Source organism: Sebastes umbrosus, chromosome 15 (genome assembly GCF_015220745.1).
Source record: "Sebastes umbrosus isolate fSebUmb1 chromosome 15, fSebUmb1.pri, whole genome shotgun sequence".
NCBI lineage: Eukaryota > Metazoa > Chordata > Actinopteri > Perciformes > Sebastidae > Sebastes > Sebastes umbrosus.
In genome coordinates this window covers 28,904,887-28,923,987 of record NC_051283.1, presented here as the reverse complement: position 1 = coordinate 28,923,987, position 19,101 = coordinate 28,904,887, and the positions used below count along the sequence as shown (strand labels likewise).

General features: G+C 40.1%; 2 protein-coding genes across 5 annotated transcripts in view; one reads left to right on the top strand and one right to left on the bottom strand.

Moving 5' to 3' along the window:
* LOC119502950 (H-2 class I histocompatibility antigen, L-D alpha chain-like) overlaps positions 1-2,041 on the top strand; it is a 31,078-nt gene extending 29,037 nt beyond the window's left edge. For all 4 annotated transcript variants that reach the window (XM_037794303.1, XM_037794302.1, XM_037794299.1 and 1 more), the window contains exons 8-11: positions 147-179; positions 595-651; positions 1,823-1,856; positions 1,949-2,041. In XM_037794303.1, coding sequence (XP_037650231.1) covers positions 147-179; positions 595-651; positions 1,823-1,842 — 110 coding nt within the window. In that variant the 3' untranslated portion in view covers positions 1,843-1,856; positions 1,949-2,041. The remainder of the gene's footprint in view (positions 1-146; positions 180-594; positions 652-1,822; positions 1,857-1,948) is intronic.
* A 3,779-nt stretch (positions 2,042-5,820) lies between these two features.
* The window catches only part of LOC119503621 (tenascin-like), a 46,359-nt gene continuing 33,078 nt past the window's right edge, over positions 5,821-19,101 (bottom strand). Inside the window, exons 10-21 of the mRNA XM_037795483.1 lie at positions 14,933-18,802; positions 11,506-11,628; positions 10,360-10,503; positions 10,072-10,191; positions 9,810-9,959; positions 9,554-9,696; positions 8,809-8,941; positions 8,554-8,705; positions 7,716-7,812; positions 7,472-7,627; positions 7,165-7,328; positions 5,821-6,064 (exon numbers count right to left, since the gene is read on the bottom strand). Coding sequence (XP_037651411.1) covers positions 5,966-6,064; positions 7,165-7,328; positions 7,472-7,627; positions 7,716-7,812; positions 8,554-8,705; positions 8,809-8,941; positions 9,554-9,696; positions 9,810-9,959; positions 10,072-10,191; positions 10,360-10,503; positions 11,506-11,628; positions 14,933-18,802 — 5,351 coding nt within the window. The 3' untranslated portion in view covers positions 5,821-5,965. The remainder of the gene's footprint in view (positions 6,065-7,164; positions 7,329-7,471; positions 7,628-7,715; positions 7,813-8,553; positions 8,706-8,808; positions 8,942-9,553; positions 9,697-9,809; positions 9,960-10,071; positions 10,192-10,359; positions 10,504-11,505; positions 11,629-14,932; positions 18,803-19,101) is intronic.

Here is a 19,101-nt window from a genome sequence, read left to right as displayed (position 1 = left end):
GTGCTGTAACCATTTTTACAAAGGTGGTTAACAAAAACACTGAATAATGCCAACCTACAGAGATTATCCCAAAAATATAAAAATGGATAAAAATAGTTTGTCGTGTATATGTGTGTGTTTTAACTTTTGTGTGTTTTTATTAACAGGTGAACCCCTTACTGATGTAACGCCTTCCTCAAGTGAGTGTTTTATTTCTCTGCTATAGATTCTATTAAAACTTTATTTATAGTTATATAAACTTTATTCCTGAAGTTTTGAGTATTTTTGTGTTAATGACATTTATATTTTTACAACCTGAAGGAGGAAACCCAAAAGTCTGGTCAAACCAAATTTAAGTTCATCAAATAAATTAGATTTTAAAAAAGGGCAAACAAAGACTGGATGAAAAGAGTATGGCTTGATCACTTGGCAAACAAAGTGATTGGCTTCTGTTGGTGGTGGGTGTTTTTAAATAATCTCTCATGTGTGGGGTTGATGGGCCTGAAAACAATCATGTAATTATGTACAAAAAAAAAACAATGTAAAAAATATATATGTACAAAAACAGGTTGTAGCAGATGGGCCTTAATATATCCTGTGTGTGTGTGTGTGTAGACGTGAATGGTAACAACAGCAACGGCAACACTGGCGAGGTGAACAAAGCTCACACTGGTAAGTCTATTCTTCTAGAAATATGTTGCAAAGACGCAATTTTGCATTAAGCTTCATTACATTAAAATACATGAATTAAATCATATAATCGTTGATTGTCTCCCCATATTATGAATATTAATGTGGTAGTTCATATACTGTATGTGTCAAATGGTAAAACATTTCTGAAAGCCTACACCACCCCTTTTATTTTATTTATATTTATATTTTATATTTATTTATGTTAAAAACTAATTTTGAGAAAACGGCCTTTAAAGATATGGATTGTTAAATTTCATACATTTTGAAGACACTACAGGTGAATAGGGTAAACATTTTAACTAATAGATATCACTATGAAACTTCCCCAGCTGATCACTGATATTTTTTGTATTACAAGTTTTCTGAAAATGTATGTTTAAATGTGCAAGGATATCTCTTTTTGTCACTCCATAAATCATAAAAAAAAATCCATTTTCTCTGTTTTTAGTAATAAAATGTTGTATAAATCAGGCTATGAATGATATTGTCAATACTGTATATACTGCTCTTATTTTTATACTTCCTTCTATTTTAATACTTCATATTTTGTTACTCTTTGTTTAGCTCTTTTTTTACTCTGTTAGCTGATGCATCTTGTTTTTTGCACTATCCCCTTTGCTGCTGTACTCTGCACATTTCCCCACTGCAGGACTAATAAAGGAATATCTTATCTTATATAGGAACAAACTCCTCTGTAAAACCTTGAGAATATAGATAGGAATGAAACTGGAAAGGTTGGTGGATGTAAGTGCTACTAAAGTGGAGATTTCTGGCTCAAAGTCTGAGAAAAAACGAATTTTGAAAAAAACGGCCATTAAATATGTGGATTGTTAAATTTCATACATTTTGAAGACGTGAATATGGTAAAAAAAAAGAAAGAAGAACTAATAGATATCAACATGAAACTTCCCCGGTTGACTACTTACATTAAGACAATCATTTTTTTTGTATTACAAGTTTTTTGAAATTGTATTTTTAAATATGCAAATGAGGCATTATCTAACGCTAACTTTTGGTGAATTTAGTAGAAATCTACAGACGTAAATAGACAAAGTAGTAAAATAAACACCTAAATGTGTATTTTGGATGTTTTCTTTCCACTAGTCTAAAGAAAGACATGTTATGGAAAATAATTCTCTTTTCTTCACAGGCTCAGGTGGGTCTCTCTGACTCTGGCATCTCTGGTAAGTATCTTTGACTGAAAGCTACATCGAGCGTCTATGTTTTTAGTGTCTTATTGTATATATAAAATAGCACTTCTGTTCACTTTTTGCAGGCGATGGCAACAAAACCACCACCCCTGAAGCCGCCAGCCTCCTGGAGGGGAATGCAGAGGAAGTCTGAGAATAACATCATTTCCATCAGAGTACATCAAGCCTCACTGTGCTCTCTGGATCCAAATTAACCAATAATACAACTAATAGTAGAATCTGATAGTAGAATCTGGAAATCAACAAGAACAACAACAAAAAGTCTCTTAAATGGGTTTAGGGTAAATCTGTCGGGCAGTACAGGGACTGAGTTTGAACTTCAGTAAGTTGAAATTTAAATATTCAAACAGCGTCAACACGGTCTTGTGTTGTGGCACTTCTATGAAAACAAATTGATCAGAACTACAATAGATGTTTATTTAGTAAATTATGGTCCCATTTAGAGTCAAATAGACCATAAAGCAGGGGATGCTTTAGGGCGGAGCTACCTTGTGGTCGCTACCACGGCGTAAAGTTAATTAAACATTAATTATAACATTTTGGTCAACTAAAAATTATTTTTCAGTGTTCGGGTGTACTTAGCTCCACCCTCTCGCGTCACTTCTGGTTGCAAAAAACCAAGATGGCGACGGCCAAAAACCAAGATGGCGACGGCCAAAATGCCGAACTCAAGGCTTCAAAATGGCAGCCCACAAACCAATGGGTGAGGTCACGCTGACTACGTCCACTTCTTATAGAGTGCTACAGGAATGAGTCCAAAAACCCAGAAATGAGATAGCATATTTATCATTTCTTGTTCCTTTGTCTTGAAGTCAGTGGTTTGTTTTTTTAATGGATTTTTAGTTCGATGCCTGAAATAAGGTCTGTGATTAACACAAGCTGAGGAGATTTTGTTCTACGACATAAAACACGCGAGTAAATATCACACCCGTGAATTTTGAAGGTTTTAAATGTCTTAAAACAGGCGTGGCTAAATGAGTTTACTAAACGTCATCACGCCGACTTGTCTGCCTTAACTATGGAGGACGTAACCTGCCAAAATCAAAAATAAATAAATGACAGGATAAATATGTCATTAAATGTATCAAAGATAATGAATAAAACATAAATACATAAATAAATAAAAGGGAAAATTAAACAGAGGAGTAAATAATAAGGGAATTAATACTTAGAGTAATACATAAATAAGCAAATTAAAACAGAAATATCAATTTATGTCACATTTATCAATTAATTAATGACTAAATTTATTTTTAATATTTTTGCTATTTTAATCCAAAACCCAATGGAACAATCCCGTTGGCTTTTTGTCGAGGGAACCAAGGCAATGCTAACTTCCTGGTTGGCCTACAAAAATACATCAACCCTGCAGCACTCTATTGAGACGTGTTGTAATTTATATACACTGGTTTTATATAAGTAGGCTAAAATTTAGGTTTAAGCCTGGACTTAAAACAAAAACACCATGTATTGTTGCTTTTAATCATTTATCGCGCGTGTAGAATGAGAATTTCAGAAGTTTTTAATGTGCAAAAATACGATAAAATCTGCTCCAGTCACTGAAATATATCTTGTTAGTGTGCTGGATTTATTGTGAGGAAATTACAAGTTTTTAAATGAGGGATTTGATCACTTTTTATCCAAAATGAATACTGTTTGCAAAAGAAAGAAATTACATTTACAGATTATTTTGGTAATTTACTGGCTTTTATTTATGAATGATATTGTCAATACTGTATATACTGCTCTTATTTTTATACTTCCTTCTATTTTAATGGTTCATATTTTGTTACACTTTGTTTAGCTCTTTTTTTACTGTGTTAGCTGGTGCATCTTGTTTTTGTTTCCCCTTTGCTGCTGTACACTGCACATTTCCCCACTGTGGGACTAATAAAGGAATATCTGATCTTATCTTATCTTATCTTATCCTATTATACAGCACTATAAACTATATCTAGTTTACCAGCTGCAATATTAAAGCAATGCTTCAAACATATTATAATACAACGTATTATATACAAATAATTTACTGTATTATTCATTATTTTGAAATGGACCATTCTACATGAGTACTTTTTAATTTTGGCAACGTTAACGTTACTTTAAGTTCATGATGCTAATATTTGTGTACTTTTATTTTGTAACATTTTGAATGCTGTATTATTATTTTGGATACCTTAAAGTACATTTTACTGATGCGTACTTTAGGATAGAAGTAGGATTTTGAATGCAGTACTTTTACTTGTAACACAATATTTTTACACTTTGGTATTAAAAGAGTATCTTCCGACACTTCATCTAAATAACAGTAAAAGATAAGAACAGTGTAGCTGTGTGCTGGTAGATTTAGCCCCCTAGCCCTAGCTAACTAGGTTTAACATGAGCATAACTTTTCATTAGGTTTTATTAAATAACACCAGAAACACAATATTGTACGTCATATTAACTCACTCTTTTTAACTTTCCAAACACTACAAAGGGATTATAAACGTACCCGTGGAGTTGAACGACATCTACAACTAAATTTGATTGAGAATATATAAAACTAAGTAGGTTCTATATAAATAAAGCTTTACTTACTCACTTTTAAATATATTTAAAAATATCTGATCTTTTACCACTGAGTTTAATTCATTTAATAACATCTAACACAACCTGAGTAAGTCACTTGATAAAGTAGCTGCATTAGCATAACTTTCCATTATGTTACAATAAATAACACCAGAAACATAATATTTTACATCATATTAAATCACTCTTTTTAACTTCACAAACACAATAAAAGGATTATAAATGTGTCTGGAGTTGAATGTCTACAACTTAATGTAGACGTTTTAATGTAGACAACTTACTTTTGTACTTCTACTTCAAATTTTGAATGCAGGGCTTATTTTAGAGTATTTTTACACTGTGGTACTTCAATTTTTACTTAAGATCTGAGTAGGCCTATTTCTTCCACCACTGCTGAAGTAACTGAATAAATAAATAAATAAATAAATGTCCTCAGTATTTTTTCCAAGCATGTACTGAGTATTTCGTCTGCTGATATCAACTAATGCAAAGATGCCTCTTTCAATTTCAATCATTTCATTATCTTATTCTCATAAAAAATTAAAATAAAACATGGAGATATTCACAGAATGACAAACCAAACTCTCCATCACTCACCTGCTGGTTTCCAGTGTTGCACCCACAGACTGCAGACAGCAGATGAATCTGAGATATCTGACAGCAGACAGCAGGTGACGCTGTGGAGCTTTGAAACAGGGTTGAATCATGAAGAGCTTCTTCTTCTACAGGCTGCAAACCACAAACCACAATCCTCCTGTTTGGTTTCATTTCAGGTGATCAGAAACAGAAAATACATTTGTTGTTTTGGGATGAAGTCAAACAAACATCAAGCTCAAAACAATTATTTATTTCCTGAATAGAACACAAATTTTTTTTTGCTTGACCAGCAACAACGATGATTTAATAATGATTCTGCATGTATATCTCTTTGGCAACTGGCTGATATTTATTTACATCAAAAACAATGAGAAGTTGCAGTTTTGGTCCGTCAAACCTGGAGACAAAAAAAAGATTAAAGTGCTGCAAACATGGGCTACATTTACACCTGTAGAGGTGATCCTGCGTTACATGTCGACGTGGTGGCAGAAGACTCGGATTCATCTTCTTTCCTTCAATAACAACTATTCTAACAGAGATAAAAAAAACAGTATAATTCACCAAATGTATTATTTTGCATTTACATTTAATACTAACTTTTGCTCGGTCGTGTGTGTGTGTTTTTTACATTGAATACTAACTTTTGATCGGTGGTGTGTGTGTGTTTTTGTAATTTGGGTGAACTGACCCTTTAAATATAAAGAAAGTGGTGCTTTAAAAAGAAGAATAAAACTGTACAATCTACAGTAACATACTGATAACTGACCTCTATACAAATGAAAAAATACGTCTTCATCCCTCCTCTGTTGTGAGAGCGAGGCTCCCTGTTAAAATGAGAGTGTGTGTGTTCACACATGTATGTACACACTGCTGTCCATCATGTGTTCATCAGTTCATCATCCTCGTCTTCGTCCTCATCCTGCGGTTGGAGGACTGAAGGCTGCTGGTCTCATCTTCATCTCAGTGAACGGGATGGAGAACTGTTTTCCTTTCCAGGCGGTCCAGATCACACCCTGACAAAACATCATTTATATTTATTAATTCAATAATTCTTCTTAAAGGTGCGGTGTGTAGGATCTGGCGGTGTCTGGCGGTGAGGTGAGGAGATTGCAACCAGCTGAAGCCTCTCCCGTGTGCCAAGCGTGTTGGAGAGCTACGGTGGCCGACACGAAAACACGCCAGTGCGTAGAGTGTGTGTGTACGTGGAAAGTGAGTGGTGAAGCAAAAGAGAGAGAGAGTGGCGGCGCAGCAGCGAGTAACGTTATCGACTCCGGCCCAAGCAGGAAAAGTTATCCGTTCTAGGCTTCTGTAGAAACATGGCGGTGCAACATGGCGAACTCCGTGAAGAGGACCCGCTCCCTATGTAGGTATAAACAGCTCATTCTAATAAACACAAAGCCGACGGTCGGCCGTCGGACAGTTTTAGGTCGTCTGTGAGCGTCTGTCGGTCTAGTCTTTGCGGTGTGTCCCGCACCGTCGGCTCTAGTCTGCCCGTGTTGGAGGTTTTTTGGCCGATTCAGCATTTTGAATTGGCGGCGGCGCTCGTTGGTGAGAGAAATCACTCTGATTGGTTGTTAAGCTTAAACTAATCAGTGCACGAGAAGAGAAACAGAAGTGAGGAAAGCAAGACAACGAGTAAAGTCAAGACGACAAACACAGTTACCTTGATTAAGAAATTACAGATTTCTCTGGTTTGAAAATTGTTTGGGAATGATATGTGTACACAACTCAACAACATGTATAACGTAGGTCTAGTTGTTTTTAGACATTTTAATGTGGAAACGTTACACATTAAACCTTTAAAAGTTCACCATCTGCAGGTGGACGTATTTGCAGTTTAGCTTTTTAACTTCATGCTGAAATCACAAATCTACTCTCATAAACTCCTGCGGTCGGTCCGTTTTGCTTCAACGTCACCAAACAAATCGCGCCAGAATTCGACAGACAACTTTCATGCCAGAGTTTGATTTAACCGAACCAGACAGGTGTGAAGAGACCGCGTCCACACTAACATAAATACAGTAAGAAGAATAATGTCCTGTCACGTCACCTGCAGTTTACCCGACTACGTCTGACCCAAACATCCCTGAACCGGTGTGAGTGACGAGGTTACCTGGTGGTTGACGTTGGTGCCGTAGAGGCCGTTGAGGTTCGCCTCGTGGCAGTTCTTGTACCACCAGCCTCCTCGGTACGACATGGCGCAGCGGGTGATGAAGGGCGACAGGTCGCGGTCTTTGGTGGAGAAGATCCGCTGGCTGTGGTAACTGAGAGAGTCGCCTGAGAGCGTGAACGGGAGAGGAGACACGAGGGACAAAAGAACAAAATGAAAGAAAAGTCTGGTTTCCTTCAGGAGATGTTACAGGAAAGAGTTCAGCACATTTTAATAAAAACGCCAGTCGACCCCGCCGACCTCCTCTCACCTGCAGTGCCGCTGTATCCGCCCACATTCAGTTTGTAGTTTCTCTTCAGCAGCTCGAACGTCGAGTATTTGGCGTACACCGCCTCGTCTTTGTCTCGCAGGTCGACGCGTAGAGTCATCTTGGTCATCGCTGTCAGGTTGTAGAGGCTCTCGAGGCCTGAAGCAGCGTGACATAAATCAGTTCAGTCTCAGATAAACATCACTTCCTGTTTGGATTCATCTTTAAATAAAAAAACGATTCTCACCGAGCCAAAACTCTCCACTCACACTCCCGAATCCTTTAGTGTAGTCCTTCCACCCTCTGAAGAAATTCACCGAGCCGTCCTTCCTCCTCTGGAAGACCTGCAGACAGGAAACACACAGACCAGGTTCCTCACAGGAAAACCTCAGTATAACCTGAGACTGAGACTACAGGCTGGAGGAAGTATTCAATAATAATACCACACTATAAAAATACTCCGTCATTAGCAAACGTCTTTGAAAATCTTAAGACAGAAAAAGACTCCAGTTAAGTACAAACATTAAAAATAGAAAATTTCAAGAAAGAAAGTCGTAACATTTGGATAATAAAGTTGTAATTTAATGAAAATAAAGTCATAATATATCAATAAATAAATAAATAAATAAAATGATGATAATAAAGTCGTAATTTAATGAAAATAAGGTGAAAATATTTCAAGAAAGAAAGTCGTAATATTACAATAATAAAGTCATAATTTAATGAAAATAAAGTCATAATAGTTTCAAGAAAAAATTGTAATATCACAATAATAAAGTCGTAATTTAATAAAAGTAAAGTCATAATATATCAAGAAAGAAAGAAATAATATTATGATAATAAAGTCTTAATTGAATAAATAAAGTCATATTATATCACGAAAGAAAGAAATAATGTTATGATAAAGTCGTAATTTAATGAGAATAAAGTCATAATATTTCAAGAAAAAAAATAATATTAAAATAATAAAATCGTAATTTAATGAAAATAAAGTCATAATATTTCAAGAAATAAAGTCGTAATATTACGATAATAAAGTCGTAATTTAATGAAAATAAAGTCATATAACAGTGATGTCAGCGTACCGTCCAGCCTCCGCCGTCTGTCTCCATGTCACAGGAAACCATTATCGGCGTCCCCAGTTTCCCCTGAGGGAAGATCTCCACCTCGCCGGACGTCCTGATGCCGTTCAGCAGCTCCTGAGAGCAGTCTGTGGGGAAGGGGAACCTCAGGGTGCCTGAGGAAGAGGAAGGAGGAGGAAGAGGAACACAGGAAGAGGGACTTTAGCTCTCCATCGGTTAATCACAGTGACAGTGATGTAAGACGGAGGAAGCTGTTACCGGTGGTGAAGTCAGTGGAGATGGCGTCAGTGTACCGGCCTCCTCCCTCCGCCTGCAGCTGCACCGTGTACTCTGATCCGGGGTGAAGTCTGGTCAGGTTGTACTCCGTTAACGAGGCGTCCACAATCACTTCCTGTGAAGAAGAAGAAGCACAAAGACAAGAGACGATGATGGATGTTTACTAAGTTAAACCCATTTAAGACATATTTTAAAACTAGAATTACAGTTACACTCCTCCACCAACCAGTCAAGTTGCAGTATACTTTTAAAGATGCTGATTTTAAAACATATTTGACTATTATTGAAAACTCAAAATCTAAATTGACAAAAAATATTAGATTGTTTAGACATTTCAAATTTATTCCAATTTTTAACCAGACCCTGACTGTTTTTTCTTTTATTTAGTTTTTATAAATCTTTTCCTTTTCTTACATTTTATTTGTTGTATAATTTATATTATTTTTATATAATTTTATATTGTAAAATATATTTGTAGAATTTTTTTGTAATGAAAAATCTGAACATGTTTATATCACTACCGTATTGATCTTTTGAAATAAAGTATGAAAAGGAAAAAACAAGACGGAGACGGCCGAAAACCAAGATGGTATATACAGTATATATATATATATATACAATATGTACTTCTTATGTGCGTCTTTGACGGTAACCACGGGGATAACATCTGTGTTTTTAAAAACATCCTGAGTGACAAACTTCAAATAGAACAAATAAATCTTCTGACCTTCATTTCTTGACCTTCGGTCTGATAGGTCAGCCTGTAGCTGCTCGCGGGATTTGCGTTTGGTTTCCATGACAACAGGGCGGTGCGAGGGCTCACGTTGTTGGCCTGGAGATCGCTTGGACCATCGCCGCCGCTCCCAGAGCCTGGAGAGGAAGAGTAGAGTTATTTCAACTGCCTCGAGGCCTGTGTGTGTGTGTGTGTTAGTGTGTGTGTGTGTGTGTGTGTGTTTGTGTGTGTGTGTGGGTCGTGTGCTGACCTCCGGCGGTGGTGAAGCTGGTGGACGCCGCTGAGCTCTCCACGCCGCCCAGCTGGCTGGTGATGGTGACGGTGTAGGTGGTGGATCCTTCCAGATCGCTCAGCTGCTGCTCTGCTGCGTTTCCAGACACCGTGACCCTCAACTCTGAATCTGAACACCCAGAGACCATCAGTCAACTCTTTATTATCTAGTTTAACATCATATATTATTTTTATTATTATGATGGAGCTGTGCTTTCTGAACATCAGCGAGAAGGACTCACCCGTCCCAGAGCCATAAACGATGGCGTATTTATCAACAGCGGCCAACGCTGGACGCCACAACAACAAAGCCTTGGTGTCGGTGACGTTTAAGGTCCGGAGGTGTGTCGGTGGGTCGGGGACTGAGAGAGACAGAAAGATATCATCATTTATATTTATTGTGTGGATGACATCATGTTATATTAGTAATAAGTGATATTTCACTTAAAAAACACACGACGCCTCATATTTGTACATTTATATCATATTCTCATTGTGGTCAACAACACCAGCTCAAAAGGGAAACTTACGTGTCATGACAAAGTCTTTGATCGGATCGCTCTCGTCCAGCCCGAGGACGGAGAGGACGCTGACCTCGTAGGAAGAACCAGGCGAGAGCTGCGATAGGTCGACGGTGGAGTCGTCCGAGTCCACGGACACGGACACCGGCTCACCTGCAGAGACACAGCAAATATTAATGATGTGTTCACTTTACAAGCTGAAAAGCTGCAGGATATTCACAATAATCTGACTTCTGTCACTGATACTCATGAACTGTGGCTGAACGTCGATGCGCTCCACTGTGTTCTGATCCCAGAGGAACCAATGAGAGCTGCCTCTAGTCCGTATGAGGCTTCTCCAGTTAGCAGCAACTATGGGCCAGAAGTGGGCCGCTGTACTTGGACCAGATCTTGTCAAGAGTCTGGCAACCAGTTGTGCTGTATTTAAGCCGTTGACATTTTGGCCTCCTATTAACCCTTTAATCCTCTGAGACCCGCAGACATCTTCAACACATTCTCACTCCCAACTCGTCAACTACCCCCGCTTGGTCTGTGCCCCTCGACATCGGACACCGACTCACAGGATACCCCTCTTGCGTTACTTTTGGACGGACCAGGGACAGCGCGTCAATATACGCTCATTACATGCATAGTGTCCTTTCAAAATAAACTTTTTTTTTCACAGAAAGTTAGGTTTAGGCAACACAACCACTTAGTTAGGGTTAGGAATCGGTCGTGGTTGACGTTAACATCACTGACTAGTGACTCAGTCACGGGACTAAAGACCGGTCACCTCCCCTCCCTCCAACCCTGAACGGACTCTCAAGATATTAATACTACATCACTGCTCCGACCATCGAATAACGCCGCGGGTGGGTTTACATTGGAGTTAGTTGAAAGCCCAGTTTGTCACATACTGTCGCTAAGGGCTGCCTCTGTGCATTGGTTTCCGATGCCGAAGGGCTCTGACCAAACGGCGGTATTTGACAAGTTGAAAGTGAGAACGGGTTGACATATTCAACGCTTTGGTGTGTAGCCAAAAAAGGTAAAGCTATAATAAACTCAGAGGTGTCCTGATAAAGAAAATAAGAGACTCCGCAGAGGGAACAACATATCAAGACACTTCATGTTATTCACTTAAGTGCCCTTCAATAAAACAGTGATGTCAGCTCTCACCTTCCTCCGCGTGGGTGTAGGTGACCTTGAAACCACTGATTGAAGTCTTGGGTTTGGTCCACGACACCGTCAGAGAGTTTTCTGTCAATTCACTGAAGACGATGTCGGTCGGAGGCTCCGGGCCTGAACGGTATACGAAGAATACCATAAGAGAGGTGGATGATAGCACAGGAAGGAAAGAAAGAAAAAACTGACGAAATAGGAATAAGAAACAGCAGGTGAAATAAAAGTTAAGAGAAGTATAGTAAAGAAGGTAAAAAGAATAATTTTGGACAGACAGTGTAGCAGGTTTCATTAAAAGTGGCCACTAAAAGAGTGAAAACAGTGTGTACATTATTATTTATTCATCCACACATTTGCTATTAGTGCTCCGGCGAGTTTGTGTGTATATATGTACAGTGCAAACATATATACAGTATACAAATATATATACAGACATGATCATAACACTTAAATGCAGACGATGGATCCTGGACAGCAGCGAAGGAAAGAAGGATGATATTTAATAGCTGGTCGCTCAAACCTGAAAATAAAAGCGTGGCAGGAGTGAAGGAAGAAAAAGGTTTACAGGGTGAATGAAAACAAACACATTCAGATATTAATTCAACAGAAGATTTAAAGCGTTTTTGTAATTAATTTCACTATAGTGTGAATGATTTTCCAGGTAAAAACGATTTAATTAGTCTCTTAAAAAAATAGGACAAAACTGTAAGAAGGGCTGGGTATCACGTGTCCTGGAATGCATTTAATATCTTAATATATTGTGCAACATTTCAGCCGATTAGACTGTTATCACGTTATAAAATAGGCGTTATCAGCGGTTATCAGCCTCATAGACATGGGTAAGTAGGGGCCTGCTACACCCACTAGTAGGTTTTATCATCTATTCACATGGTTTATCCCTGAAGAAGGTATAAAAGAAGACGACAGCGACTGTAGTAATTGTGACAGGAGCAGAAGTGGAAGTCAGACGCTGTAGTCAAAGAACGTTTATTGGTAAAAAGTGAAAGTTGAGAGCGCACCTTTTGGTTGTTGACAATGTTCGCGTCATTGAACTTAACGATAATATTAAACTCTTATCGTAACGTCAAGACGAGAAAAAGACTGATTTAAGACAGCTTGGACTGAGTTTTATGAACATTACACTAAACAATCAAGATCCCGGGAGCGCGCTGCAACTCTAACAAAACTCTGATGATTTTATTCCGACATTGGAAATATGTCTGGGACAATGAAATCACTAGAAAAATGATTTGGTGTAAGGTCGGCGTAAACCTAAAGAAGCTGTTTTGTGTTCAAAACGTAACGTTTTATTTTAAGTTTCGCGTTCACTTTTACAACATAGTAGGCGCAGTAAGCCCCTACTGACTCACATCTATTGATGCTTATAGCGAGCGATAACGCCCATTTAATGGCCTGATAACGGTCGAATCTGGTGAACATTTACACATTTGTATTACAAAGAAGTACTAGACTCTTCTTCGTAACACAATCTGGTTCAGTGATGTTCTTTTTGACACCCAGACCTGTTAAATGATAAAATATCCACTTTTAACTTAATTGAAATGTTCTTTCATTTATTATCCTTGTTAACTTATGGGATTAAAACTTGGATGTAAGAGGTGAAGACAGACCAAACGTACAGAGACCAGACGTGGTCTTACCCTGGTTTGGGTGAGAGGTGAAGGGGTGTCAGTGAAGCTGGCTGTTAGCTTACCCTGAATGAGAGAAAACCAGAGCAGCAGTGAATGAATTGTGTTGTTATGTTGTTACTGTTGAACTCTCATTTGATGTCAACTCAGTCAAAAAAATTCTCTTTGCTGCCAGTCTGCAGTCCTGGAAGTCATTTATCAATGTGGCTTGTAGCTGTTTGTGTGTTTGCTGCCAACATTTAAAAAACAATATATTCTTTTTTCACATAATATGTGTGTGTTACATTCCACCACTGAGTATAGTTAAGGTTTGATGAAGTAGGCAACTAAAAAAACACGGTAAAGTTTGCTTCTTGTTTTTATTTCTGGTAACGTAGATGTAGAATTGGTGAATTGTTGCATATTTACATTTAATCTGCTCAATATTTGGATGGAATCTTACTGGAGGCTTAATTTCCTTGAAGCAGTAAACAAATACTAAAGATCCAGCAAGTATAGAACTTTGTAAGCTCACAAAGTTAGCCAACGTGCTAAAGGCAACGGATGCCAATGCTATCCTACAAGCCACAACAAGCCAGCTGGTGCACAACTTAGCCAGCTAACAGTAGCCGTGTTTCCATTCAATTGTGAAGCGAATTTTAAGCTAACTTTTGAAATGTCGCAAAAAAAAGAAGTGAATTAGGTTTCCATCAACTAGTTTGGAACGATCAAACTCGGCTAAGGTGTAGTTTGGTCAGAAGTTGGCGCTATCGGCTAAGCAAGGCTGTAATCCGCCAGTAAACAGAGCAGAAGAAGAGTAGAGGTTGCGAACCGAAAACAAAACAAGTTGCCTTGGCCATCTTACCATCTATCTACGAGAGAATCAGGAATTTGTTTCAATTGGGCAAGTTTTAAAAGTTCGTTAATGTCAGCTAGTATTGGCCATGTTTCATGTTGTCCGGAGACGAAGACAAGCAAACGTTAACGACGAACATTATGGGAATATCTGAGAAGACGCCGACAGCAGAAACAGCTGATCAGTCATGTGAGTTAAATGTTCACTACGCCCCAAATTTATTCGGCAAGGGCGTTTGCATAATCCATTTAGCGCATCAACTCTTTTTCGACAAAGACAAAAAACACCTCAAGCAAGCGTAATTTTGCACGATTGAAGTTTGCCGTTTCCATACATAACGTACATAAAAATATGTGAATAGAAACACGGCTATTGTGACAAAATTGTCAATGCACATCTGAGGTTTGACATCAAATAACGGAGAGTGTCTGTTTATGGTTGAGAGAGTGTCGATTATTTTAATGTGTAATTGCCGACGAAAGCTGAGGAATGAGTGCACAAACACAGCATTAACACAAAACACAACCACTTGATAGACATTTTGAACATCAAGATCCACTGAAAACAAACAAAACAGGTTACGTCATCACCGAACCAGTGATTAAAGAAGAAATACATGGAGGGAAACTGTAAATCGTGAGCTTACAGTATTCAAGAGCATCACAGCTCTTGAAATGAACATAGAGGAAGCATTTAGTGGGTGAGCAAACATTGACAATCATACTTAACACGAGTTAACACGACACGACAATTAGTTAACAGATGGATTTTGGTTTAAATCACCACGAGACATGTGGCGCTTTAAAGATGTGTGCGTGAACAGTTTTATTTTCTAAGCTGATGGTGAAAGGAACAAGTTTTCTGTAGAGGAATTCAACATTGACGGTAATGTTGTTTCATTGTGCAGTAACTGTTGTTCTACTGTCACAATGGCTTGTACCTGTACTGATGACAAGCTTGTGCAGTCTGGACAGAAGGCCAGGACCCTTTCCAAGCAAGGTCACGGTGTACTCGGTCTGAGGAGGCAGATTCTCAAACTGGAAGGAGCGAGCTGAACCAGGAAGAACTTTTTTGAAGGTTTTGTCACTTCCTGTTACAGGTTTGGTTTTTGTGCTTCTTTGGATCAGCGGACTTTGTGTAGAGACACTTTCAGGTACTCTATTTTCATCTTCACTGCCTCCATTTTCTGTTCCTTTGGATGGTTGATGCTTCACTTCCTCCTCCTCATCGCCAGAGTCTTCTTGTTTTTCTACCTGATCTTTCTTGCTTTCCTTCCGCTTTGGCCCTTCGTCTTTCTCAACGTCTTTGCTTGTCACAACAAAGTTTTTGTACTTCTCTTCCGGTGAGTCCCATATGAGCGTAAATCCATCTGAGGTCTGGTTCGTCACTCCCACATGGTCCAGAGGTTCCCTTGTGACTCCTGAAGAGGGAACATCTGATCCCGTCCGAGGTTTGGAATCAGCACTTTTGATTGACTGTTTGGGTTTACTGTCAAACAACCTTTTTGCGGTACTATTTGTTTTGTCCTCTCTCATTTTGCCCCCACTGTTGTAGCGTCTTGTCTGGGTGGGATGCGGTGCTGTCATAGTTCTTGTTGGTGGTTTCCTCTTTGGAGGTGTGACTGGTCTCGGGGCTCCGGGTCTTGAATCAGAGGAAGCCTGTTTTATAGTCGGTCTACCTTGACTTGTAGCTTTGCCAGCATTGTCTCTCTCTTTATGGGAGTTTGAATCTGGGGTGCTAGTTTCTTCTTCTTCCCCAGTTTTAGTAGTTTGGACTGGAGCACCCCCTTCTACTTCGTTAATCTGTGGTCTGACGGTAGCATCATGGCCATCCATTTGAGAACTTGAAATTACCTTTGCAGTGTCTTGTTCTCCTGATTGTCTATTTTGGACTCCTTGGGTTGGCATGGGGACATCCTGCCCTCCTGATGGGTTATCTGGGATTTCAGGGGTACTATCCTTTTCTGATTGTCTAACTTGACCTCCAAAAGTAATGCCTTCATTTAGCTTTCTGGCTGGGAAAGGCTTGCGCATGGGATGTTGAGGTGGTCTCAGGTTTGTACGAGTTTTGTTTGGGAAACGTCCATCATACAGTTGCGGCCGACGATAGTAACCAAATCTGGTGGATGGGCGATGAGAGGAAGGCACTTCACTTTCTCTGAAGGTCTGATTGAACTCAGTGGACATGCTCGTCGAGGACATTTTTGTCCCAACTTTGTCTTCATCTTCCTCTCCTTTTGGCCCTGTACCTTCAGCCAGATAGGATTCTTTAGAAGAAGAAGTGGCTGGCAATTCAGTGGAAGATGCCTGCTCTTTTCTTGTGTCTGATGCAGGATTTAAAGGTCGAGAGGGGGGAGGAAGCAGCCTCAAATTTGGACGAGTCCGGTTCTGAAGAGGTCTAAAGTTTGGACGACGCAGGTATCCCCCCTTTGGAGGAAGACGGCGAACTGGGATTCGCCCTCTTTCTGTTGGGACTTTTTTCTGGTTTTGTTCAACTCCAGTGGACGCAGGTGTAGTTGCCCCTTCTTGGTCTCCACTCGAATCCTTGAGGGGTGCAGTTACCTCAACTGAGGAAGGTTCCTCTGAAACGGAGGGCGATGGTATAAACGATAATTCACTTGTGGATGTATGTCTGGTCTCTGGCTCTCTTCGAGGAATGAGGTTCAAACGAGGAGTTGAACCGTGAGGAACTCTCAAATTTAGCCGGGTTTTATTCTGAAACTGTCCAGAGTTTGGGCGTAGGTGACGTACGTATCCATGTTTTGCAGGTGTGCGGTGGAAAAGAGGTACGCCAGCTTTTCCTGGGGGTGGCAGTTTTTGGTCTTGAGGTGAGGTAACGTCGGTCGCACTTTTACTGTTATCAACATCTAGTTCATTGCTTCCAACTGAACCTGATTTATTTGAACTGGAAAGGGATGCTGATGAAGGTGACGGTGATAATAATGGTAGTGATGATGGCAATGATGGTGAGGATGAGGGTGATGATACTAATGATGTTAGTGATGATGATGGATCTGCTATTGATGAAGATGGAGCAAGTGAAGGTGATGCTAAAGAGGATGGGGATGATGGCAATGATGATGATGATGGTTCAGCTGATGAATGTGATGGTGATGGAGCTGCTGATGATGAAGATGAAGCTAGTGAAAGTGATGCTAAAGAGGATGATGACTGTGATGATGATTGTGAGGTTGAGGAGGACGACGACCAGGATGAGGATGGCAACAATGGCTTGAGTCCACTCGAATCCCTCACCGGTGCATTTATCTCAACTGAGGAAGGTTCCTCTGAAGCAGATGTAGATGGTGAAAATGATAATTCACTTGTGGATGTATGTCTGGTCTCTGGCTCTCTCCTAGGGATGAGGCTGAAACGAGGAGTTGAACCGTGAGGAACTCTCAAATTTAGACGGGTTTTGTTCTGAGACAATCCCAAATTTGGGCGTAGGCGACTTACGTATCCACGTTTTGCAGGTCTACGTTGGAAAAGAGGTATGCCACCTTTTCCTGAGGGTGGTAATTTTTGGTCTTGAGGTGAGGTAACGTCGGTCCCACTTTCGCTGGTATCAACATCTAGTTCATTGCGTCCAACTGAACCTGATTTATCTGAACTGGAAAGGGATACTGATGGAGGTGACGGTGAAATTGATGGTAGTGATGATGGTGGTGAAGGTAAGGATGAGGGTGATGATCCTAACAATGTTAGTGATGATGAAGGCGCTGCTGTTGAAAAAGATGGAACAAGTGAAGGTGATGCTAAAGAGGATGATGTTCGTGATGATGATTGTGAGGTTGACGAGGGCAAAGACCAGGACGAAGATGGCGACAATGGCTTCAGTCCACTTAAAATCTGCTTCCTCGTCGTTTCTGCATTAACAGAGAGGGTTGACGGTTCCGACAGGTGGACAGAAAATGTTGTGATATTCAAACTGTCAAAAGTGTCCATCAGGAGTTTACGTAAAGGATCTGGTGAATAGTCGAGGTCCGTCGCTGCAGACGAGGGTTTCAAATCATCTGTTTCGGAGGAACCTCGATCTGAACCCGGTGTCTTTCCTACCAGCACTGTTCCATCCCCCCTACACCCACCGCCTCTGCCCCGATGGGGTAATCTAATGTGTGTCACTTTAACTTTGTTCATACATTTCTTCTCTTGGCTTTGAGCAGTCCCAGTTGGCTCTGCAGACACTGGAGCAGTGTCGTTTCCTTGGCCTGCCGTGCCAACATCTGGTTGCTCTTTGGAGCCGACAGCAACAGTTGGTTCCTCGGAGCTACTTAGTCTGTTTGCATCTGAATCAGTCCCAGACATTATAGCTGGGTTCTTGTTGTCCCTCCTCTCGGTGCTTGATGCCTCCACACTCGGGTCTCTCACAGTCAAAGTCCCGTCTCCGATAGCGGGAACACCTGGTTTAGTTTTTTTGGGTACTATTGGTGCCTTCTTCTTCTGCCCCACCGGGGGCTTTTTCAAAGGGCCTGGGCCAAACTTTCTCCGTCCAGGCACAACTCTGGTTGTGTTGAAACGGAAAGGGCCTGAGGCATTTGGCTTCCTGTACAATGCGGGCCTTTCAGAATCTTTGGGCTTGGTGCCATTTATTGCCATCTTTCTGCTGACCAGAGGTTTAGTTCTTGCAGTCACAGAGGTTGTTGAGACTTTGTTAGGTCCATCGATACCTCCGACTTTTACGGCCTCGCTCCCATCCTGTTGGTCAAAGACTTGCACCTCAGCCGAGGGGTTAAAGTCTTGGTGTCTGTCGCCAACATCTCGTCCAGGTGCTAGTGTCAAAGCTGCCGTGGTAACCCTTGGTGATGTCGTTCCTAAAGATGTGAGGGGAGTGAGCATTTGGATTCAGAGTTAAGGTCATCATATGCTGCTGTTGTTAATAATCCAGAAGAGCTCTAATAAAGGAAGAAAAGCAGTTTTAATATTCATTACGATTCTAGTCAAGAAAACCTGATAAACAATAGTTTGTCAGTTATTATGCAAGAGCAAACAAACAACTCAGGACAGTTGGATCCATGGAGAACCTGAAAGAGGAAAATTGTTAATGTTGGACAGAAGAATTCAACATAGTGTCACTGTTGAAAGGTAAATATCATGACAGAGTTCAGGAAAA